This window comes from Coloeus monedula (assembly GCF_965178545.1).
Source record: "Coloeus monedula genome assembly, chromosome: 1".
Lineage (NCBI taxonomy): Eukaryota > Metazoa > Chordata > Aves > Passeriformes > Corvidae > Coloeus > Coloeus monedula.
Window position 1 is genome coordinate 147,894,866 of NC_138781.1, and position 22,988 is coordinate 147,917,853.

Sequence of the window (22,988 nt, forward strand, 5' to 3'; positions counted from 1 at the left end):
AAAAGCCACACAGACATGACCTACAGGGCTGGGACAAACTAACCTGATGTAAAGGATATTCAAAACAACAAAAAAATGAGTCTGCACATAAAAGTTTTAAGGGGTGCAACTGATTCCTGCAAGTAAACTGTACCAGTCAGACCATTCTTCTGGTTTGCTGGACTAACAGAGTAGGACAAAAACTCAAGTGGCAGGTACCAGATTTTTGGCCTAGAATGTAGTTCTTGGACTAAATTCCAAGACTAAAGTGCAGTTTTGAAAGCAGGAGCTTATCTAGTAACTGGTTGATTTGTTCTTCTGGAAAGACACTGCTTTTACCAGTGAACCAGAAGGACATCTTTTCTCAGAAAACACTGCTGTGAACTTCAGAGGCATTGTTTTATATACAGCATTCATCTCCCTGACATGTGGACAAAAATACTCTATCCAGAATAACAAGGTAATTGTCTGTAATTTAGCATATTAAGCAATCTGGTCATAAAAGCCATCAGACAGTTCATGGTAGGACTTAGCCCCTATTACAGGCAAACATGGTGTGTGTTTTACTGGTGCAGGTAACACTAGAACTTTCCCCTCTCAAAGAAGATATAACATTATGCCCAGTACAAAACTGGCATAGATTGACTGGGACCAGTATTTGGAGTGCAGAAGAATCCTGCTGGTCCTCTATTATATGTTCCACACATTTTTCATTCCCTCACAGATAAAATGCCCTGCTGATCTAATGGTAGAATTTGGCTCTCAAAGCCAGAAAGTTTCAACTGTAGCCAAAGTAATATCCTAAAATAGAAAGAAAAATGAGAAACCAGAAATGTTGTTTTCCTCTTTCAAAAGTTTCAGCAGGAAGCTAGCAGTGAGAAACCACTCAAGTGGCTCTCTCCCAGCTACCTCTCCCAATCTGGTCATTCCTGAAATACTCAAAAGATCCCCCATCCTAAGGTCCAAAGACACCTTGGTTTCATGCCTATGTCTCCGATATCACAAGAAACCACCTTAAGTTAACTGAGCTCAGGATTTGGTCATTCTGTATGAATCAGTTTTAGGGAAGCTGACAGCTACAAATCCCTGTGTTTTTGTTCTGATGAAAACAGCCTGAAGATCTAAATTTAACGGTTTCACAATGCTCATTTTTGACTGTAAGTAAAATCACCCTGGAAAAATAGCTTAGAATAGGAAGAGATATGTTCTCCGGATGCTGGAAAAGCAAATGAAAATAAAGCAAGCACGACAAATTTATCCTCATTCACAATTTAGATTGCTTTTTTACTCTCTGATTGGGATCTTAGGATAAATACGCTGAATAAAAATTATGTTAGTTACAGAAGAGATTCATAATTTCTGACCCCATTTCAGAGGAAGATGTAGCACATATCTGTGATGTTTGGGTCACGGGAAACAACGCCTGCAGATCAAATCTGTGTTGTGAATGGTTTTTTTCACATGAGGAAACCAGACAGAATATTTTCCAAGATAAAAAAGATTCTTCTTCATGCACACATTTATTCTGATGAATTTCTTCTTGTAGACAAATTATCACTATCACTTACCTTATGGTCTCACATTACTACACTTTAGCAATATAAAGAGACCGTAGAGTGGATGTAAATGTAATTCATAGTTGAAGAATAGCATAAATCACTGCACATTATGAGGCAATCTAGTGCAAATCAGATGGGGGCCTCTACAGTGAAGATCTGCTCCCAAGAGTGACAAATGGCATCTTCTACTCAGCAGTTTGTATTTGAAACAGCATCTGCTTTCAAATAAGCCAGGATGGATTCCAGAGGATGACCCGATCCTGCTCCTCCTAGTGCCTTGTCAGCAGTTCACCAGGTTCTAGCCATGTAAATTCATGGAAGAGAGGAAGATGTTCATATGCCCTTGGAAACATGATTTTTATTTGGGAACATCCTGAACCTGCCAGCAGCATTTTTTCAGTCCAACGAATAGGAAAAAAGGCATTGCACTTATAAACTGAGTGCAGAAAAGACCAGCTACTTGAGAAATTACACACAGGCTTTCATAATACAGTGCCACAGCCCCCCAAGAACAGGAGACGTGGAGAGTGGATACTCTGTGGCTCAGGGCCTGCCTTTGGCCATGTCCTACTGATCTAGGGGGTGACAAGTGTCCCCTCTGCCTGTGCAGGTGCACATCTTCATGGACACCTGTGAGGAACTGGTTGGGAAGTGGGTGCCAAGGGCACAGGTATGGTCCAGGCTGCTGTCCTGGGCTGAGTCCTGGGGCTCCCCTGTCCTGGGTTTCTTGGGGTGTCTCCCAGGCTGGTAGATGCTTGAGCATGAGTCATCCTCATCTTGCAATTCCTTGGAAGCAGTTGTCCTAAAACCATCTGCCCACAGATGGGGAATGACACCACCTGTCCACCACCTTTGTGAGCACCTTCTCCTGGAAGAGCTCCTCCTGCACTTCCCAGGAGAGCTGCTGGTGGGAGGGTTGACACTGGGACACGCAGTGACTGGCAGGCAGCTGGGTGCGGCGGACGAGCAGCACTCATGGCAGAAGAATGCGAGGTGCCTCCCTGGGGGCAGGCTCGGCACTGTTGCTGCACAGCCAGTGCATTGCTCTGCCTGCATGTGACAGGTGAGCAGGCAGTGCGGCATGAGGCTGCTCTCTGGCCACTGGTGTGGCCCATCGGAGAAGCCATGGGCGGGTGTCAAGCAGGATGTCGGGATGGATGGCCCAGTGGTCAGGTCTATGTAGCAGTCCCACCAGCTGTCCCACCCACTGTTTCTCTGCTCTGACCTGCCCTCTTACACCGCATTTCTGCTTCAGTTAAGTGTTTGGTCCTCAAGACATACACAGCAATAGAAATAACTCTTTTTACAGTGCTTCTTCACCGCAGTTGTGCCAGTCCCTTGGACCTTTAGCTCAGAGCAGACTGCAGCTTGTCTAGTCTGCCTCATGGCTGCCTTGAGTGTGAACCTCCTAATCCTGCCTGGGCTCAATCCTGGTCCTGCTCTTAGGGCTTCACTCTGCTTTGCCCCGTTCACACTTACCTAAAAGGAGAAAGTCTTTCTCTGTTGGGCCTTGGCTCTTTCCTTGGGGGACAAATTCTTCCAACTCTGAAGGACTTGGTATCTGCCTTGGAGAACCCACAGGCTCAGGGTGGAGCTCCAGCCACCGACAGCCCCAGTCTGCCACGGACTGTGGATTTATAGGGCCAGGGAGTCTGGAGACACTCAACAGTGGACCTGTTGTTTTGGGTATTTCTCAGCCCATGTTGCCTACTCCTTGGGCTAGAGCCATAGTTTGATTCCTCTGAACAATCTGAAGTGAGGCTGTTAATGACAATTTTAAAATATAATAACCTATGAGGGACCCCTTACAGTACAAGAACTAGTTTTGATGACAAAGGCCAGCTCATCGGCAGGACTAATCAGTTCAGCATCAGTTTAGCATCAGTGAGGCTTTGTTGATTTGCAAATGCAGAGGATTTGGCCTCAGTGCCTGGTCTATATTATTTTACAGCAGCTAATGAATGCAGCTTCTCATGCTTGCTTTTCTTACCTTTCTCTGAAATTGCAATTTTACTGACCTGAAAATATTTTCCCACTATTAAACTTTCAGTCAGGACATAAGTCCTTTTTAAGATGCTGAACACCACAGGATGCTTTCTCCTTGTGTGGGAACAGCTCTGCTGTACCAAGAGGAGGTGTGATCTTGACTTATGGGATAGAGATTCCTTGTGGCACTGACTCATACACTGTAAATTTGTGCTCATTTTCACATCTTCCTCCTGATCCTGTTTTAGGCTGTGTTTCCATTACTCCTCCACCCTGGGGGAGGAATCCTCAGCCAACACAGCTCTAACCCGGAAACCACAGGGGATGAAAAGACCTTTCATAGCAATAATGATGCCGTGTTCCTCTCCTCTGCAGCTGCATTTTGAAAACAAAAGATCAGGAGGCAAAGTCACCACCCACAAGCAGAATTTGCAGCTCTGCAGCCATCGGGGACTGGTGCAAATGGGCCTGATGCAGATGCCAGAGAACATACATCCTATTGACACCAGGGAACAACAAGAACTGAAAGTATAACCTAATCTGAGGTGAGAACAATGTCTACTCTTGCATATTTAGCAAGGATAGCCTTGGGCCATAATCTGAAACTCAGCTTTGCCCACACCATAACATATTTTCACATTTTTGTAATCAGCTGTTTGGGTCAATCTATTGTAAAGACTATGTAATGTCTGCAAAATAAGGTGGTGGATGCACTTCAAGTTGGATGCCCCTCAGTAGATACCCATGCCTGCAGTAGATACCCATGCCTGCGCACATTCCAGCTCCAGTGTCCATGAAAGATTTCCCATAAAACAGATAGGAAGACACTTGGAAGTACCTCCAGTAGTTTGGTGAGTCTGTAGTTCAACACAAAGTGTAGAAGAACAGGTTGAAGGCTGTGGACTATGACTTCTTTTTACTACAGCATATTGCTAGGCCAGGTTTAGCTGTGTGTTCTGGGCTGAAGCACTCCTTAGGACTTGCCTTTCCAGCCTGGATAGCACTTTTGAACTGGCAAAGGGTAGGTGATTGACATCAGACAGAAGGCCTGATTTCATCAAAGCTTTGGCATGCCACTTGCTGGAAAATGTATTCCAATAAGTGCCACCCAAAGTTATTAAATGTGGCACTGAAAGTGAACGAAGTCCCTGCCAAGGAACTGCCACTCTGGACTAGTTTGGTCTCTGCTCGTACAGGCAGGCCTGATGTTAGTCATCAATGGGAAAAGGTCAGTGGGACTAGGGAGGGTCTTGCTGCACCTTTTGAAAACCCTGGGCACATGGCAGCAGTGTAATCTTGTAAGCTTAGGATGTTAAAATACAGCTCTTCTTTCTCTTGGACAGGATTAAGAACATTAATTGGAGGCAAATGATGACTATAGCATTTCATGTTTACTTTACATGCCAGTGCTCACAGGAGGGGTAGAATGGTGGGGAACCCAGCTCAGTGTCCATATGAGACACTGAAATGCCTATGGGAAATTTTTCTGAGCTTCCCCAGAGACTGTGTTTCAAACCTTGAGCTAACTGTTTTCTTCTTGACTGCTATGAGTTCACTCCCCTAGCTGCTGGGGCTTGATAACCTCCGTATCACAGATCTCTGCTTGGATTTCTGTCACTGTCTCTATGTGACCTGTCCTCTGCTGGGCAGAAACTTGCAGGGTCACATGAGGTGCCTCTGCTGGGCTGGAAATGGGAATGGGTTATTTCTTCTGAGTGGAGTGGGCCCCTAAAATACAAACCTCATTTCAAATAGCATTTGACACAGCAGAGTGCGTTTGTCTTCTCCAACATGCGAAGTAGAGACCAGCTATTTTCTGCTCAGCATGGAAAGGAAACGGGAGAACTGAGACAGCAACACCCACGTCTGTGAAGGTATTTAAGCACTCGCTGGGATCCATGCATCGTGGCCAAGCTGTTTGTTGATAGTCAGACATAGTCTGTGCAGCAGGTGCCTAAGTCCCATTTTTCCAAAGCCCTAAGGTACAGTCTTTATCACAGGGTCAGGTTTCTCCAAAGTTCCTTGCAGGACCAATTATAGGAAAGGGCTGATGCTATATGTGCCAGTTCCTCTGTTTATTTTCCATGGTGGCCCATCCCTGCAGACACTTTTCCACCCCGTGTTGTGCAGGCGTCTCGGCAGAGGTTGCACTCAGCACCCAGCACCACTCGTTCTTTGTGGATGCCACAGAGGAACCACCTGTTACTCTAAATCTGGCAGTGTTTCCTCATCTTCCCTGCATCCCCATTTCAACTTCTGTAACTACATCTGTGTGACCTGTTTTCTCCTGCTATGTAGAAACTTGGGCAGTCACATGGGGATATGTGGGGTCACTCGTACTCCCCCGACCCTGTAAATGTAGAAGGGTTAGTTTATTTCCAGAAAGTATGGTTTACATATGGTTTTCCTTTCATTATTTTAGATGTCAGCTAGAAGGACTCTGTTTGTTCCGTTCAGTAACAGCAAGTAAATAGCCAACCTGTTTAGAAAAACTTAACACTAGAGACCTGGAGAAATCTTTGGATGAAAGATGCATGCTGAACTGTGTGTGACCCTCTGTAGAGAAACATTAGCTTAATATATTAGTAAATGTTTTTTAGTGAAGATAAAAGAATATTAGAGAAAATATACAAGGCCTGAGGTCCAAGTTCCCTGTGCAGTCCATTTCGCATTGAAATCAAATGGCCAAAATGAAGAGGTCAGCAAAAGTTTGCTTGAATTCTGACTGAGGAAAACAAGGAAAGCTCTTTGCTCACTCCAGGCAGTGCTGCTATCAAGAGGATCTGGTCACAAAGACCAAGGCTAGAGTTTTCAAAGGCAGCTGATTGATTTGCTAGCCTTGCTTGAAGCACACTGAGTGGAGCTGCTTTTGGGAAGGTGTGAAAAACTAGAAGATCCAGGGAGCCCTGTGCTAGTCCTGGGAGACTTAACCAATGCTACAAGGCTGCTTTGAAGCATTTGACCCATCTACTGCCAGACCAAGCTCCAGGGCATAAAGTAGGAACTCTGACTTGCACAAGTGCTGACGAAGTTGATGCTGTTGAGTCTCCTGGGTTGCCAGCTTGGGCATCTTCACACCATGTCCCCTTTTGTACTGAGACACACATGCAGAGGCCAAAGAATGAAGATGTCTCATGTTAACTGTAAGATTTCAGGATGAGTTGAGCTTACCAAGACAGGTGGTGAGTGCAGGCACCCAAGGAATCATACTTGGAAGACAAGATTGAAGGACTCCTTCAGTTCACAAATGCTACTTGGGAACCGGATAGTCAAGTACTGCCAGTTCCTAGGATCAGCTTAAAGTTAATAGAGTGATGGCAGGTGCCCAAACATCCTTGCAATCCTACATTTGCAGAGATGTTTTCATCACAGAGCAGACAAAATAAAATGGTTTAAAAAACAACACACCCTGTAGGTCTCTGTCCTTGCCACTGAGTATATGAAATTTAAACTAAAAAAAAAAAACAAAACCCAAACCCAAAACCTAACAAAAAAGGGAATGGATTAATATAAATAACATAATTGGAGAACCTTGAGAGTAGCAAGAATGTGTGAGACTTCAATGCATTTTTACCCTTTTAAAATAAAACAGATGCTGAGGGGATGTTACAAAAAGGCATCTCAGAAAGGCTGGTGTAAAAACATTGAAAGAACAGAGAAATTTGATTTTTCCAGGAAGACAAGCAAGGACCTGGTTCTACAGACATGGGATGTAGAAATACATATTATAGAAATGCTATGTTTTGGCATGATCTGAAACTGAAGACTTGGGAATTAATTGAGTGCGTGGAGTGCTCCATACATCCATACATCATTATCCTGAATTTAGTAAAATATTTCAGATGACCTCAAAGGGATGATTTTCAAATCTTCAAGCTTACTTGGGAGATTGCCTCCAAGCAAGAGAGCCTTTGCTGAAGTGAAAGCATCACTAGTCCATCGGCCCAATCCACCTGCAAATCCTGCTGGTGTTTGTATCCTCTTCATAAGGTCCTGCTTTCCTCATGGGTCTATAAGTCCATAGTCAATACATCCTTGATGTCTATGGAAAGCAGTGTTAAAATACCCCTACTTTAGGAAAAGGAGATGGGGGCTAACTTCATCACTTCTGCCCTATTTATCTTTCCTTGTGGGTTGTTTTTTTTTTTTTTTTTTTGAGGGGGGTGGGTAACCTTAGTGAAAATCAGTCCCATATTCTTTTCATAAGTCTTTGTGCTTATCCAGATGATTGCCCATTCATTTAAGATCATAATTATATTAATATAAGAGCAGTGTTTCTATAGGTGTGGTTACTTCCTAAAGAGCAAGTAGCTGCAGAAAGATTGTACAAAAGCAATCTTTGGCAATTCACAAAAGGCATTGCTTTTTTAGGCTTTAGCAGATTCATTTGAAATGCCTTATGGGGTTGGTATCGTTATTTTAAGGACGTGGCATTGGAGACATGAAAGAAACAATGTTTTACCCACAATCACTCAGCAAGTCCCATCCTTTCTCACTTACTGGTGATGCCACGTAACTGCACTGCTGCTACTCACTAGCAAACTAACTCTCATTTTTGCCATTACTGATAACCAAGAGGGTTTCCTGGAGCCAGAATTTAGGCACAATTCAAAGTAGGCTTTGAGCTGATTCTGCTGCAAGACATAATCCACAGGCAAATGACATGACCAGAATGAGAGGGGGTGTGATCTACCACAGAACTGTAAGGCTAGTAGTTTACAATTTGTCAGTTCAAGAAGGTTTACTTAATTTCATGTCACTAAAAGGGCAAAATGCTGTCCCCTTTTAATAATAAACATTATATTTGACTAAAGAAGAAGTAAGAGAAGAAGTGATAACGGAAATTCCTCTGAAAAGAAGCTATTTGTTTCCTGGTGGATGCAAATCCATTCTGTCTCTCCCAGTTTCCCCCTTTGAATGCATTTGTGTGGGTTCCACCTATGCACCAGGCAGGGAGATCAAGATCTGGCTCCACAGGGATGCTTTGTACTGTTCTGAAAGCAAAACTTAATCCAGGGAGAGGATAATGCAGTCTTGAGTTACGGACTGCTTCAATTCCATCCTCGTCTTGGACAAACTTCCTCTCATCTCCAAAGAGTTATCTGTGTACAGATCTCAGTATTCTCCTCTCAAGGGTTTATTATGAATTTATTGAAAAAAAAAATACAATCCCTTCAGCTATGAAAATTACCCTCATTTGTCTATAAATAGGCTTAACCTCTTAAACTGTGTCAGATGCTGCAGATTCACTAATTTGATCTAGATCTTCATATCTTCTCTGCTCCTACAGCTCCAGGGCAAATGACTCATGCTGTTTGCAAGTGCCATATCCCACTGAGCCTGGCAGTATCAGTGTGTCTGAAGGTTTCTACTAAAACCGGGGCAGGGATTTTCTCCTGATCAAGCTGAGCTCACCAACATCCTACAGCTGCAAATCAGTATGTTGTACATACATGAAAATCCATTATTTGCAGTAGACCAGCCACAAATCAGTACAGGAAAATGTGTTCTAGAGTCAAACAAATATGATAAAGGCAAAATCCTATTGATCCATGTAATCATTTCCCCACTTGCATTTCCCTTCACTGGTGGCAGTCCTAGAAAGAGTGGTCTGCACTGCCTATTATCTTACCTTTGAAATTGCTTTGGAAATATGAAAGGGAAATGTCAAAGTATTTTCAGACAATCTAAATGGCTTTTATAGCTTGTTCCTGGAAATCAAAGTTCCCTGAGCTGTCTGAGTGTTCTGTCCTTACTCTATCAATCACTTGTTTTTAAAAGCATAAGGGATCCAATTTCCCAGATGTGTGCCCATTCCTAGAGTTGTCCCAACCCTTCTGCTACCTTCCCTGAGGAAGGGAAAAATCTTGCTATGGAAAATTAGGGGAAAAAACTCTTCTCCTAGGTGAAGGGTAATGGTTCCCTTCTGGCTTTGAGGCACCTGGGGATAGAAGAGGTTGGTGCAGCCAGTTTTGCCCAAGTTTCCAGAAAGTCCTGGGCCTTGGCACTTGATTGATCATATTTGTGTGCTGTTCTGTGGACCAGGGAGCACAGGAAAGAGCTGAATTTTGTTTTATTTTATTTTATTTTACTTCTACTTCAGTTATCCAGGTTATGGCATAAGGTGTTACTCTTGCCTAATGAATGAGCTGGATGCTTTGAAACTCCAGCTGATGATGCTCTGAGGGCCATCTGTGTCCTCAGCTCCCAGTTTCTCATTAGCTCTATGGAGTGAGGGCCTGTGTACTTTATGCTGCCATCACAAATAACAGACTCTCAGCTTGATATCCGTGATTGACTGTGCATGTCACATTTCATGCCATAAAAAACATATGCTCAAGGTTAGAAAGGTGAACATGCTTTTGTCTTCCCTGCCATTTTTAGTTCAGTTTACCTGCACCACTTCTTTCACTGCATGTTGCTACTTTTCTCCTGAGAAAATTTCCAGAGCCCCCTGGAAGAAGAAACAGGCTCTATTTACTGACATGTGCTCCAAGTTATTGTATGCAGGCAACTCTTGTAGGCTCTAAAAAGGATCTCTCAGCCAGAAGCCTTCAGTCAGAACCTACCAAGCCCAAAGACTTCCTTCTTTTAAAAAGGTCTGAATTATCCATTAAATATCACAGCATCTTGAAGAACACCCATAGGACCTCTCTGCTTTCCTCCTTGGTCAAGGTTTGAGCTGGCACTCAGTTAAGTTGCTGGGAGTCTTCTCTGTGGGATGCCATGGCTCTGTGTGCACACACATGGGTTAGTCCACACCGTGAATTAATGGGTAATTCAGCTGCAAGTTCCATTGCCAGGGAGTGCCAGGGCTGAAATGTGGCCTGAAACACATTGAGGCACTGTTGACACAGCCTGGGCGGTGAGGAGCCTTTCCTTGTTTCTGCACACGATGAACCCAGGGTCAATACGATGGGGAGGAATCATCCTATGCCATCTGCTTCCTTTCTGGCAAACCTCAGTGCATGGCAGGGGAGTGTCCTCCTGTGGCTCATCCCTTTGTGTGTCTCCAAGGGATGCAGCCCTGCCAGGCGGCTGTGGGCAATAGTCGTGTATGCCCTGACACCCTGGCTTCCCATTTCACATTTGCTGATGGTCCTCATGCCAGAGGCAAAGTTTACCTGACAGAGGCCATATTCTGCAGTGCTCAGGCTGTCTCTAAGATCCTACCCAGGGAATAGATAAACAGAACAATGTTTGAGCCTCTGGTACACTTTAATGTCATTTTCAGGGAAATACATGTGTCATAACAACACAAAGCAGGCATAGTTCCCTTGCTTTCGATCTGCCTGGTGCCAGGGTCCACGTCATTTCAGCATTGAAACAGATCCAGCAAGTTCATGATAACTTTGCTCTCTGAACAGGTGCCTCTTTTCCCCCTTGGTCTGTACTTGTCTCTTGTCTTCCAGCAGTGTTCCTTACCCCTGTCAGGGAATGTCACGTACTATTATGTTAACATCTAATTTTCACTGGAAACCCTAGGGAACTGGGCCCTTATCTCCACATACCATGCACATCAAAATGGTTTAATCAAGCCTATTAATTCCAGGGCTTGCTGCTGATCTGGATAAAACACTGCCCTTTCCCAGCACTGAAGCTTTGTAGCCAAGTTTGACATTGCAGCACTCTCCATGAAGTTTGTTCTCTGCTCCTCAGGGCTGAATACATTCCCCTACAGTCCCCCAGGTCTTACAGAGAGGTGCCAGGGTTCTGCTCTGAGGCTCAGATTGATTTGGGCTGATTTTCCAGACCAGAAGCATCCCATCAGTTTGAAAATTTGGACTTGAGGGTCCTTGGTGTCACATCCTGGTGCTCTGCGTGGTCATTGCCACTTCCAAATGTCAGTTCAGGACAACTGCAGAGCCCAGGAAGGTATCCGAGAGCAGAGAGAAAACTCAGCAATGTGCCAAGATCAGGGCAAAACTCAGGGGATGTCATTACAGATGTGGCACTGGGGGATCTGAGGAAGCAGACATGCCTTTGTCCTTGTCCCAGCATGCCTGCTTCAGGGAGGGGTGGTGGGACATTGCTTATTCATCAGAAGGCACAGCCTGGTCAAGAAACAAACTTCAGAGAACTAGACATGGGAAGATTAGATAGAGGAGGATGGTTACAAGCACCTTCCTCACCAGATGAAGAAGTGGACCAGATTCTTCCACTTTTTCCCACCTCGAGCAATGTTTTATCTCATGGCTCACCCCTGACTCTTAAGCCAAAAGTCTCTAACAGCTGTGGGGATGCCTTGTGTTTAAAGCAGCCATGACACATGTGCCTGTTGGCCCAGGGCTGCTCAAGATGGGCTGCTGCTTGCTTTTCTGGGAAAGGGTTCTTGCAACATGAAAGAAGTGCAGGCAAACAAAGAGCCCTGGGGAGAGAAGTGACAGGCGGCAGCTGGAGCCAGTGGGTGACCTGCCGAGTGACAGAGCAGTTGGGCTCCTCACTGCTCTGCTACTATTTTGGAAACATCAATAAACAGAAGAGGCCAGATCAATCTCTCAGGGCTCCAACACAAACCCTGAGGAGCCTTGTGGACATGGGTGGCACCAGCAGCCTGAGACACCAGTTTGTCCATATGAACTCTGCCTCATTTGCACTGTGGGCAAACTCATTTGATTTAGCCACTGAAAACATTATTAGCAGTTCACTAATTAGCAGATCTCAGCTCCTTTGCTGGTGCAACCTTGCACTGAGGAATTCATGCTCATTGTGCCATGGGGAATAGGACTTCAACTTCTGTGGGGCAGCTTTCAAGCAGCTGGAAAAAAAGTATGGATGTTTATATTTTTAAAAAGGGATTGTTTTTGCTGCTGTCAATTATTAATGGCTCTCAGGTCAGGCTAAGGAACAATGCCAGGGATAAATTACCCTGTAGGCTATTCATATATGCTCTACCCAATTGTTTCCTTCTCAGCTAGAGGATTCACCTCGCAATGAACTCCTTGGCATTTGGAAAAAGAGGACTGACAAAGCAATGAACTCAATGTGCCCATTTATTTATACATTGACATCTTTCCTACTTTGTCAGGTGTGTTTAATCAAAAAGAAGCAGGAAATGCATTATAATTATAAACATATTACTGCAGAAGAAAAAGGCTGCTCTTGGAAAGGACTGCATTGTTTGATAAACGGTTACAGTGAAAAAACACAGGCTTAACCTACGACTCTTTGCTGAGATCAAAGCAAAGCTGCCGCCACAGGCTGCCTGTAGAGCAGGACTCAGCTCTGGGTTTGCAGCAAGGCAAGGGGAAGAAAGTTGAAAATAAAGTGCAATCTCTCTTCCTTTTCTTTTTTGGCCTGAAACTTTCCCCCTAGTATAAAAAAAATGACTTAGACATTAAATATTTGCTGTTAAAATTAATAGAATCAGTGATGAACCCAGCTGAGAACACAATAATTAGGGCCAGATTCCAAGCCCCTTGTTGAAGCCATGGAGAGACATTGTTTTCAACAGGTTCTGACTTGGAATTCTGATGAGCCAAAGCAAAGATGGAGTTAGGGAATAACCCTGGGAGATTCTGGATGTCCTGCAGTCTTTCCATGTGACCTTGCCCAAACTTGCAAACATTCCTTAACTGTGAGGACAGCTGAACCCCAGTCAGTAATGTGCTGCTGCTGTGAAAAGCAAAATCCTTCTGGGCTCTGAGACTAGGAATGCTGTAGGTAAGATGCAGAAAGGGTTTACTGCCCTTCTCAGCACTGCAAGGCTGAGCCATGGTTCTGCACTTAAATAAATAAAAAACCACCAACGAAGAAACTGAAAATTGTCCAGAGGAGAGCAACAAAAATGATCAGAGGTCTAGAAAACATGACTTATGAGGAAAGACTGAAAGGGCTGTGTTTGTTTAGTCTACAGACTTTGAGACATCCTAATAAACTTTAAAGATGTAAAAAATATATGGTATCTAAAAGCTTAATCAATAGCCCTTTGTGGCAGAAGGTACAGCAAAGAAGATAAATAGTATTAAAAGCTCTGAGGCCAATAACACCTCAAGTATGCTACTTGGGGAAGGACCAGAGCATCTCTCATGGGAGATTTTCAGTGTTTTGGACAAGTACCATGAGGGACTGGGTAACCCACTGTCCCGTGGAGCAGGCTGCTTTCAGCCATGTGGTCCTACGGTCTCCATGATCTAGTGGCTGTCAGAACACCTGAGAATACGGCCTTGGAGGTGAAGAGCTTTTAGAGCATTCCCTGATTTGACAAAATGCAGCAGGTGCTCAACCCTTCTAGAAGTTGATTGTCAATCAACAAATCTTTTTAAAAATCCTCTTTTCTGTGGCTTCCATGGTTATTAAATGAAAAGCAACAAATTCCCACCTTTTCATGGAGCCATCATTGTATTTGTGAAGTAACTTGCTGCTCTCCCATGGGGGATTCCCATCTAAATGAGTAATCAAATACTTGAATATTTAGATGATGAGACCTCTGAAAAAGCATGTAAAAGTGTATCAGGGAGTGAAAACCTTGCAGATCGTGCTACGAAAACTCCCCTCCTGACACTGGAGAAAGAGGTACCTTGGCCAACCTTTGCTAGCAGTGCTTTTACAACTGTAAAGCAGTGAGGATGGTATTAGGTACTGGTCTAGGTGGGCCAGGTGGTGGTCAGCACCTGATTAGAAAAGCAACATCCCCTCTCCCCCTAGCACCCACTCAGAGCTGCATACCCCATCCTGTAGCTGCGTGTGCTGCTCCCTACCCGTGGCTGAGTAACTTTGCTATCCCTTGTCTGTCTTGGAAAGGCTCAACACTGTTTTCTGATTTCAACCCTTCTTCTTCAAAGGGCCCCAAAAGCTTTGTCAGAGTTTGTATCAAAACTGACCACAAGACAGAAGCCTATTAGAAACCAGGTTTTGAATTTACTGCCCAGCAATCCCAAATTCCTTGAATTATGGGCATGAGATGAGAAGTTTGTGAAGGGAAGGAGCACAGGGTTGCAGCCAGAGCAGAGCTGGCCATAGCCCTTGGCATCTTCATGGATTTGGGGGTGAAGTGAGGACTCCTCAAGAGATGGGGGAAAGATGGTCAATTCTACTGCAACCCTGCCTCTTTTTTGCACTCCCCATTTCCTGCCCAGCTACAGCTGTGCAAGATACTGCTTGGTCCCACATGAACACAGAGAAAATCATTGGTTACATGATATGGGAATTAAAAAAAAGAAGTTTGCTTCCAAGCATAAACCAATGACTGTGGCAGTGGTTTGCAAACATGGGATTATGCTCTCAAGTCAACTTTTTTTTCCCTCAGTTTTGGGTACAGTCACGAGCCTGGCAAGGATCCGTGTCAGCTAAAATGCATGGCAGCAACTGGCGTCTCCCGGAGCTTGGAGCTGAGTGGGGTCACAACAGGAAGGAGTTTGGGAAGGCAGCACTGCAGGCTTAGGAATAAACATCTCCCTGGGGCAGACTTTCCATAATTGGCCATGACAAGGCTTCTTTCTCCAGAGAGCTGGAGCTGGTCTTTGAGGAAGCAGGATGAATCACTGCTCCAGCTCAATTTGGCAAGTGCCATGATTTAGTTCTGCTTTGCACAGGGAGGAGATGATGATAGAAACTGAAAGACAGAAGAGAAGTCTAGCCAAAGGCTTCTGAGCTGGGAGAGGAGTTTGAGTTCCCACTCATTTTTTGCAGGTTTACTCAGATTCTTAGAAGGAAACCCTGGCAATACCCACTGGTGCAAAAACAATTCCCTTTATCAACAACGGGAGGGAACAATGGGGACTCCTGAACACAAAGCTCATGCAAACAATAATAGCCCTTTTATTTTGCATTGTTAAACCAGCAGATGATACCAAATACTTCCTTTCAGCCTTCCACTTTGTTAACTATTTCTGTCACACTCCTGCTCCATTTATGGGAGGGCATCTTAGTGTCTGGAGCTGGTTTTCTGCAATGTGGTGGTGACCTGTGACCACACAGCTGTGCAGCCTTTTTGAAGAGAAAGGTTGAGCGTGGTTTCCTCATGCCGTCCTGTACCCTTTGAAAAGTCCCACTTTCTTTCAAATATGAAGGAAAAGAGGTGTTGTTTCTGCCATCCTTTCTCCAGATGGTGGTCATCAGTGCTCTCTGTAAAGCTGCTTGCTATATGAGCAATCTTACCAAGCCCAGTGACCTAACAGCAGTTCACAGCCTGCTCAGTGTCTGATGATTAATCCCCTCCCTTTAAAAGTATGCACTTAGTGGCAGAACCCCACAAAAATATTGGTGGAGCCAGAGCTGTTTTGCCAAGTGGCAGATTTAGACTTGCTCTTCTTGGAAAGCTGGCTTCCTGTCACTGGCTTTGTCTCATGGGCTTTTTTCCAGTGGTTTGGAGAGAGGAGAAAGGGAAAAAGAAACTGTTCCTCCCAAATACCTCTTCTCTTTTACATCCCCTTTCCTCCATGTGTCCTCTCCACTATTCCAGATTTCAGGAATTCCATCAGCCAAAGTCATCCTAACTAACCCCACTGCTATGCCTCATGCAAAAGGAAAGGTAAGATCCCTGCAAAACAAGATCCCTCGAAAAAGAAGATGCAGACAATCTTAATTTCCATCCTGTCTTCTCCTGCTCCTTCAGAGGGCAGGCAGATGGAACAAAAATCTTCCCTGCACTGTGGAATAGTGTTAGCTCAGAGAAGTCAAATCTGTATCTTGTTGCAATATGAGAGTTCAGATCAAAGCATCAGTCTTTTGCCAATTTCTAATTTGCTGTTAGGAACATTAAATTTTTATTTCTTATGAGCTGATTACCACAGTGAACTCAGGAATCTGCTCCTGGGCTGGCTACAAGACTGGAGCTTGGTGCTTCCTATTGTAAACACTCCCATCACTGGAAATGGAAAGTTCGGTCAGCAATGAGCAGCAAAGGGCTGTGGCAAGCAGCTGAGTTTGTGTGACAACAAAGATCTTACTTTCCCTGGAGATACCAGCATCCCTATTCACTTTTCATTTTAAAGTCTGTACCAGGACAAATCCCACACTGGGTTCTTACCCAGTATCATTTTCCTGTTTCCTCTTGAGATGCTGGGTAAGGCCTCCACACTGGACTCAGCAGCACCACATGGAATATCAGCCAGGTGAATACAGCGTGAGCACAAAGCTCGTGACCTTTCTGGCACAGGGTCTGGGAAGGACTAATGCCGTTGGTGCCTTCAAGGGCAGGAGTTTGCATGACCCCATGAAGATTCCCCATGTGCTCTCTGCAGAATGAGGTGGCTCCTTTCTGGGAAGAAAGGGACAAAATATCAAGGAAGTACCAAAAGTCATTTAGAGAAGGTTAGAACAGGGCACACACTGGAGTGTAAGGCACCCATGGTCAAAGAGTTTGTGTGGCAGTTTTCCCTTTGGTGTCCACGTGTCTGTCTCTGGATCATAGCAGTCCAAGGAATCCAGGTCCTGGATGACATTGTCTGAGGTGAGACATCGTCCTCCCGTGACATACAGCTTGTCCTTGATGACAGTGGCCCCATGATGCATTCGTCTGTCCTTCATGTCTGCACATTTAACAAACTTGTTGCCTTTTGTATCATAAGCAATTATTCTCCGGGTGTACCCTGAATGCAAAGCCAGAGGTAGAAGAGACAGATGGGAATTAAGTGCTTATGGCCAATAGAAAGAATAATAATAATATATTTCCTGCTGGTCTTCAATAAATCCTATTATACTAGTACATAATTTGGAAGAATTAAGATATCTAAACTAGGAGGCAATGATGTGTCACAGGAATGCCTGTCTGTCTATGCTCCTTTACTGTTTGTCCTCATCCTGTCTCATAGCACCCTGGCAGCCAAGGCTCGATTAACACCATAAAACCCATTGGATCAGGCAACCAACCTGTCAAACACGGTCAAAGTTTGCAGTTACCTGCAGGTGCCTTCAAACATCTGAAAATATTTCTTTTTACCAAACAGACTCCTAGAGCTTCACTTGGAAATACAGAAACCAAAGGCACATGGGATGGGCCTTGTTGGGTTGGAGTTGTAGCTGTCTGCTGACTGGAGCTGGGTATGCAACAGCATAGTGCCAGCAGTGCTCACTCCACTCCTAAAGTCCTCAGCACCACATCTGTGCTGGCCACCACGCCAGTGACCCAGTGGACAGCTCTTCCTCTGAGGGGTGATATAACCTCGTATCAGCTGAGAGGTAAGGGCTGGTAAAAGTGCCATTGCCCTGGAGCAAGGGAGGTGTGGAAGCTTGGTACCCAGGAGTACCAAGTAGAAAAACATAAGTGCGGTCTGAGGTCAGGGCAGTCTACCACATAGCAGCCTGACAGTCTCAGACCTCTGGGCTCAGCTCTCCCCTGTTCTCACTGCAAAGGGTAGCAGTGGCCTCTCCCTGAGGGGTGACACCACGTTGAAGTCCTGGGCAGTTTGGGTTCAATCCTCTGCTTTGCTACAGACACTATGTGTCTCATTTTTCCTTAAATAATTCAACACGTGCTTCCTCCTGCCAGTCTGTGGTCAGGGGAGCAGCATTAATGACTGTAGAGTGCCAAATTATCAATGATATGATACACCCAACTGCCATGGGCAGAGGCTGGTCCTCAGGTTGAAAAAGACACTGAGAAGTTTCCTCTTTCCAAACATTTCACACTCCTTTTGGGACATTTCACAATTACCCCCAGGAGGCAGCTAAAAGACCAACACATCATAGATCTATAGCCCACCCATCCTGACAAGCCATCCACAGCCTTGTGGTAACTCTGCTTTCTATTGTTCCAAGAAGAGCAGACAGGGAGGACCAGGCTGTGAGTCAGCAGGTGAGGTGCAGGACCCCCATACTCTTGGCTTCCTCCCTTCTGCAGAGCAGTAACTTGCATTGGCTTTTCCTCAGTTTCCTCCACCCAGGTCTTGCTACTTGGAGTAAGAAAGTGCCTCATGGAGAACTATCTCTACTTTAATCACAAAGAGACTCCATGAGAGAAGTGTATGGAGGGTGGGCACACTCCTCTTTTCCTTCCAAAGCTCCAGGTGCTTTTTGAGGGAGCCCTCCAAACAGGAAGGCTGTGAAAATGCACAGGATCTGGGCAGGGGGAGGGAGAGGGAAGGTGAAACAGAGCCCTTACCACCTACGATGATAATCTGGTCTCCAATAACAACAGCTGGTGCACAGACATTCTTCACTACTCTGGTCTCCATACGAAACCACGTATTCCTGGAGACATGGTAAACCTGACGAAAAAATAAAGATACTCACACAGCTGTTTATATTGCATTTTATCTGACATCTGTAATTACAGAGGAACTTCTGGGCTTTATTTTGCCCTAATAAATACAGTCCTCTGGCTCATACTGCTGGAAATCTGAGAATGTACCCACTTTTTTTCCTAATATGTCCCCTTGGAAAGCATTCTGGTTCCCCAAGCTTGTCTGCTCAGGAGATGCTAGCACAAGCACTAAAGCAGTGCATCTGCCATATGCAAGCTTCTTGGCTGTAAATCTTTGCGTGGCCATTAAATCACTGTAACTTGTTCTCCCAAAGGCCAAGCTGGTTCATTTCATTTTCCATTTATTCTGTGTATTCCTTATTAGCCTTAGCAATTTCCTGGGCAAACAAACCTCAACTTCACCTAGCTCTGCTGGCAGCCACCATGTTTGCCCAGCTGCTATATTTATTCTCGTGGCTGGTGTGCACTCAGACTGGCAAAGGGACTTAAGAGTGGTATCTAAGTCATCGATTTATGTGAGAAAAAGAGCAGTTGCTAGACGATGATCATTCAATCACCTGCATCTGGGTGACACAAACTTTTATGTCATGTTATCCGCTTCCTAATATAGCAAATATCGCCAGGGCATCTCCCCATTAACTGATAAATACACTTCCTTCCCCCTGATAATGAAGTATCATTATAACCACAAAGCATTGCTCATGTCCTGGTTGCCATCTTAGCCTTAATGATCCTTCTTAGTTAAAGCACCTAGAACAGTGAAAAATAGTCATGGGAAAAAGAAACATTACAATGTTGCTAAAGCATCAAATCAGATAAGAAAATATTTAATGTATTTTTTTCTCCTAATAGAGTGTAACGGCTGAAAGCAGGCGGAGAGCCAGCAACATGTGGCAGGAGCCACATTTTTAACACAACTGTTTACACAAAATGACTGTCAGTTTAAGTTCTGGCCCTTTGATGAGTGAGTATCTAATCGTTCTAACGATCGCGAGCGTTTGCTGCGAGCGAGCAGGTGCATGGCTGAGACCCCAGCTCAGCCCCAAGTGCAAAGCACTGATTTTGGTGAGATTGGCTACAGGCATGAAGCCAGGCAGGGGAGCTGCTGCTGCCTGCCATGGTATTGCAGCCACCCTGGCCCTAGTGCCCAGCAATGGCACAGCTGACTGACACCCAAAGCAGTGCCTCAGGGCTGCTGCCTGAAAAACATTCAGAAGGGGAAAATGGAAGAGCTGCAATGCTCCTTGAGGCCATGGATCTATTCGTCCTGTCTCTTGCTGCAACACAAAAGGAAGTTTTTTGAGTGGTTTGATTTCCTCATGGAGGTGATGGACTGCTGAATAAATACCTTAGAAGAAATTGCCTACAACAAGCAGGACTGACCATTACCTGGATAAGCCGAACAGGGTTTTGCATAATATCTTCTCCCCCAAAGAGGTAAACCCTCTGATCTTTGGCAGCAACAGCAGGGTGAAGAACAGCAACAGGCATGTTTGCCATGCTCTCACAGGTGTTGTAGACACTATCATATCTTTCCACAGAATTCAGGATTTCCTGGTTTTCGCCAATTCCACCGAATGATAAAATATAATTTTTATATGCCAGGCTTCTGTGGGAGTAACGTGGAACTAACATGTGCTCAATCAACCTCCACTGATTGAGTTTGAGGGAGTAAATGTAAATATTACCACTGACCAGGCTTTTCTTATTGCTAACAGGCATCCCTCCGAGCACAAAAATATTGCTGTGTAAACTCACTGCAGAGGCTTTGTACAGGCGCATGGGAAGTTTGGCCAGGCTCAGCCATTGGTTCGTCTTGTCATCATATAGCAGGACATCCCTTGTTGTCTGCTGGCTGTCCTTCCTGCCACCAATGATGATGAGGAACTCTTGGTTGGAGTACCTGCGAGGAACATGCATCATGGGTTTGATGTCAGGCGTGTTGGTGCTGTACAAGGAAAACATGTGTCTCCGGGCTGACTCCAGGATGCTCCTGCAAGTGGGTGAGGACTGAACGAGTGAGTCATTAGCAATGAAATGGAAGAGGAAAGTTGGATGGACATACTGAAGTCGGACCTTCTTGAACAACTCTTGGATGTAGCCTTGTCGTGCCTGAAGGTCATGACGGATCCAGACCATCAGTGCCTCAAAGACCTGCTCCTCCTCCCCACAGAGTTCATCATCCCCAAGGTAATCAATGAGCTCCATGGGACAGAGGTCCTTCAGGTCCTCAGAAGAGGCCACCACAGGAAAGCATTTCAAAGCCATAGCCTTGGCTTTCTTATTCAGGCTTTGGCAGTTCAAGACTTTTGCCAGTCTGATCATGCTCAGACAGTTGTCAGGAGTCAGCTTGTCTTGGAGGTAGGTAGAGCAGGCCTCAAACAGCTTAGTGTACTGCAGCATGGATGCAGTCTCCAAAAGACACAAGACGTTCTCAGTGGATATAAGAATCTCCCCTGTGTAAACATAAAGGATAATCTGATCCAAAATATCAGCGTTGATGCCCTTCAGAATGACTTTAGGCTGGTGACTCTCCCTGAAGTTGTTACAGAACATTGCCTTGAAGTATGGACTGCTGGAAGCCAGCACATTTCGGTGGCAGGGGATTTCAAAGCCCCCAGAGCAGAGGGTAACATCAGTTAGCATCCTGCTCTGCCGCAGAGCATTCAGCTGCCTCAGCAGTTCAGAGGAGAAGTCCTGGTCTTTGAAGAGAAAATCTTCAGTGGATCCCTCTTCCATTGCAAAATAAGAGAGAGATGAATTCTGGACTTGGCAGAAAAAACCCCAAATTCTTAGCAGCTTTTATTGAAATATCCAGCTCCAAGGGAACAAATCGGGACTTTGATGTTGCTGTAAATATCCGTTCACTATTACACATAAAAATGGAACATGGGTTAAGCACAGTGGGAAAATAATAAAGAAGCCAAAAGGTCGCTAAGACCCTTTAAAATTTTCATAAAATTATCAGTTAGGTTGCAGCTCTGAGGTCAGCACTGCCTGTGTCCTTGGCAAGAAGCAAAAGCACTGAAGTTATCTCACTGATTTTGGATTAAAGCTGGGTGGCTGAAGCAATTGGTTTGTCCATTTTAATCATGTTGAATAAACGCACTTAGACATTTATTCACTATTTTAAAGTATTAGCAGTTTAGTAGCTTGTGCTTCTTTCCTCCAGGGTTAGTCACTCTCAAAGAATGCAAATCTGGCAGAGCTGAACTCTGCAGCAGGGCGAACGGAACCCTAGAGACTGGGAATCTGCATTAAAAGTTATTTATTAACTCTGCTTAGCTGTGGGTTTTTTATGTTAATCAGACACACAATGACTAAATTAAGTGCCAGGCAGAACAATATGATGAGTATCTACGGTCATGGCTTAACTGCTCAACCTGCAGTGGAACCGAAGGGTAGAAACGTTTACCTTCTGTTGTCCTTCACTGCATGCACTTACTCTCAGTCGTTTATTCTCTGCTGAGTTTTTCCACAGCTAGAGCCTGGACAAAAACCTATAAACCCACGGGAGGTTTCTTTCAGTAGGTAGGTGATTCATAGAGGGTGATTTCTGGCCGTGTTTATGCCGCAGCCAGCGCTGCCGCTGCCGGGCGCTGTGCGCAGGAGCGGCGGGCGCGGGGCATTGTGTACATTCCAGCGCTAAGAATAGGCGCACACGGGCTCCGCGCTCTTATCACATGTGACGCCGCCGCTGCCTTTTGCAATGACCTGGCTGGTTCTGAGCATGCCCGAGTGGTGTTTTTCTGGCAAATGTTTACATATAATAAATAGACACGGAGAGGAAAGTTCACTTATAAAAGTCCTGGCTGTCCACTTGGAAACAGCGGCAGGACCCTGTCCTAAAGTGCCTGGGAACTCTAGAAGCCTGTAAACAGTCTGCAATGCCTCGCACTATGCTGTCGCCGTCGTTTCATGGAGAAAGGCGGAGAGAGAAGGGCTTCCAGGGACTCCGGTGGGATGGACCGTGTCTCCACCTTATGGAGAGATCTGGGGAGCATCAGCCTGTTGCAGTCTGGTGGGAGATGCTGAGGCACTGGGATCCCTGCATGCAGCAGTACTCCAAGCTGGGCAGGGAAAGCCCAACTACCTTCACCAAGCAGAAAGTGAAGCTCACTCTTGGAGCAGTTTACCGTTATGATGCTGCTTGGTATTTCATATAGAAAACACTAGGTTGTGGCCTTTTGTCTAAGGACCTCAGGTCTCTGAAACCCCTAGCAAAGAACTTCTCAATCAGATGGCTTGAGGAAGCTCAGTGTTGCAGGTGGGAGGACTGGAGCAGGTTGCTGCAGTGAGCACAGCATGCTGGAAACCAA

General features: G+C 45.1%; 1 protein-coding gene across 1 annotated transcript; it reads right to left on the reverse strand.

Moving 5' to 3' along the window:
* Window positions 1-12,499: 12,499 nt before the first annotated feature.
* Window positions 12,500-22,296, reverse strand: KLHL38 (kelch like family member 38). Its single transcript, XM_082289762.1, has 4 exons — window positions 22,085-22,296; window positions 20,059-21,536; window positions 18,568-18,673; window positions 12,500-17,056 (listed from the first exon to the last, which is right to left on the reverse strand). Exons 2-4 carry the CDS (start codon window positions 21,406-21,408, stop codon window positions 16,770-16,772), a joined length of 1,743 nt encoding a protein of 580 aa, XP_082145888.1. The 5' UTR covers window positions 21,409-21,536; window positions 22,085-22,296; the 3' UTR covers window positions 12,500-16,769.
* Window positions 22,297-22,988: the final 692 nt, after the last annotated feature.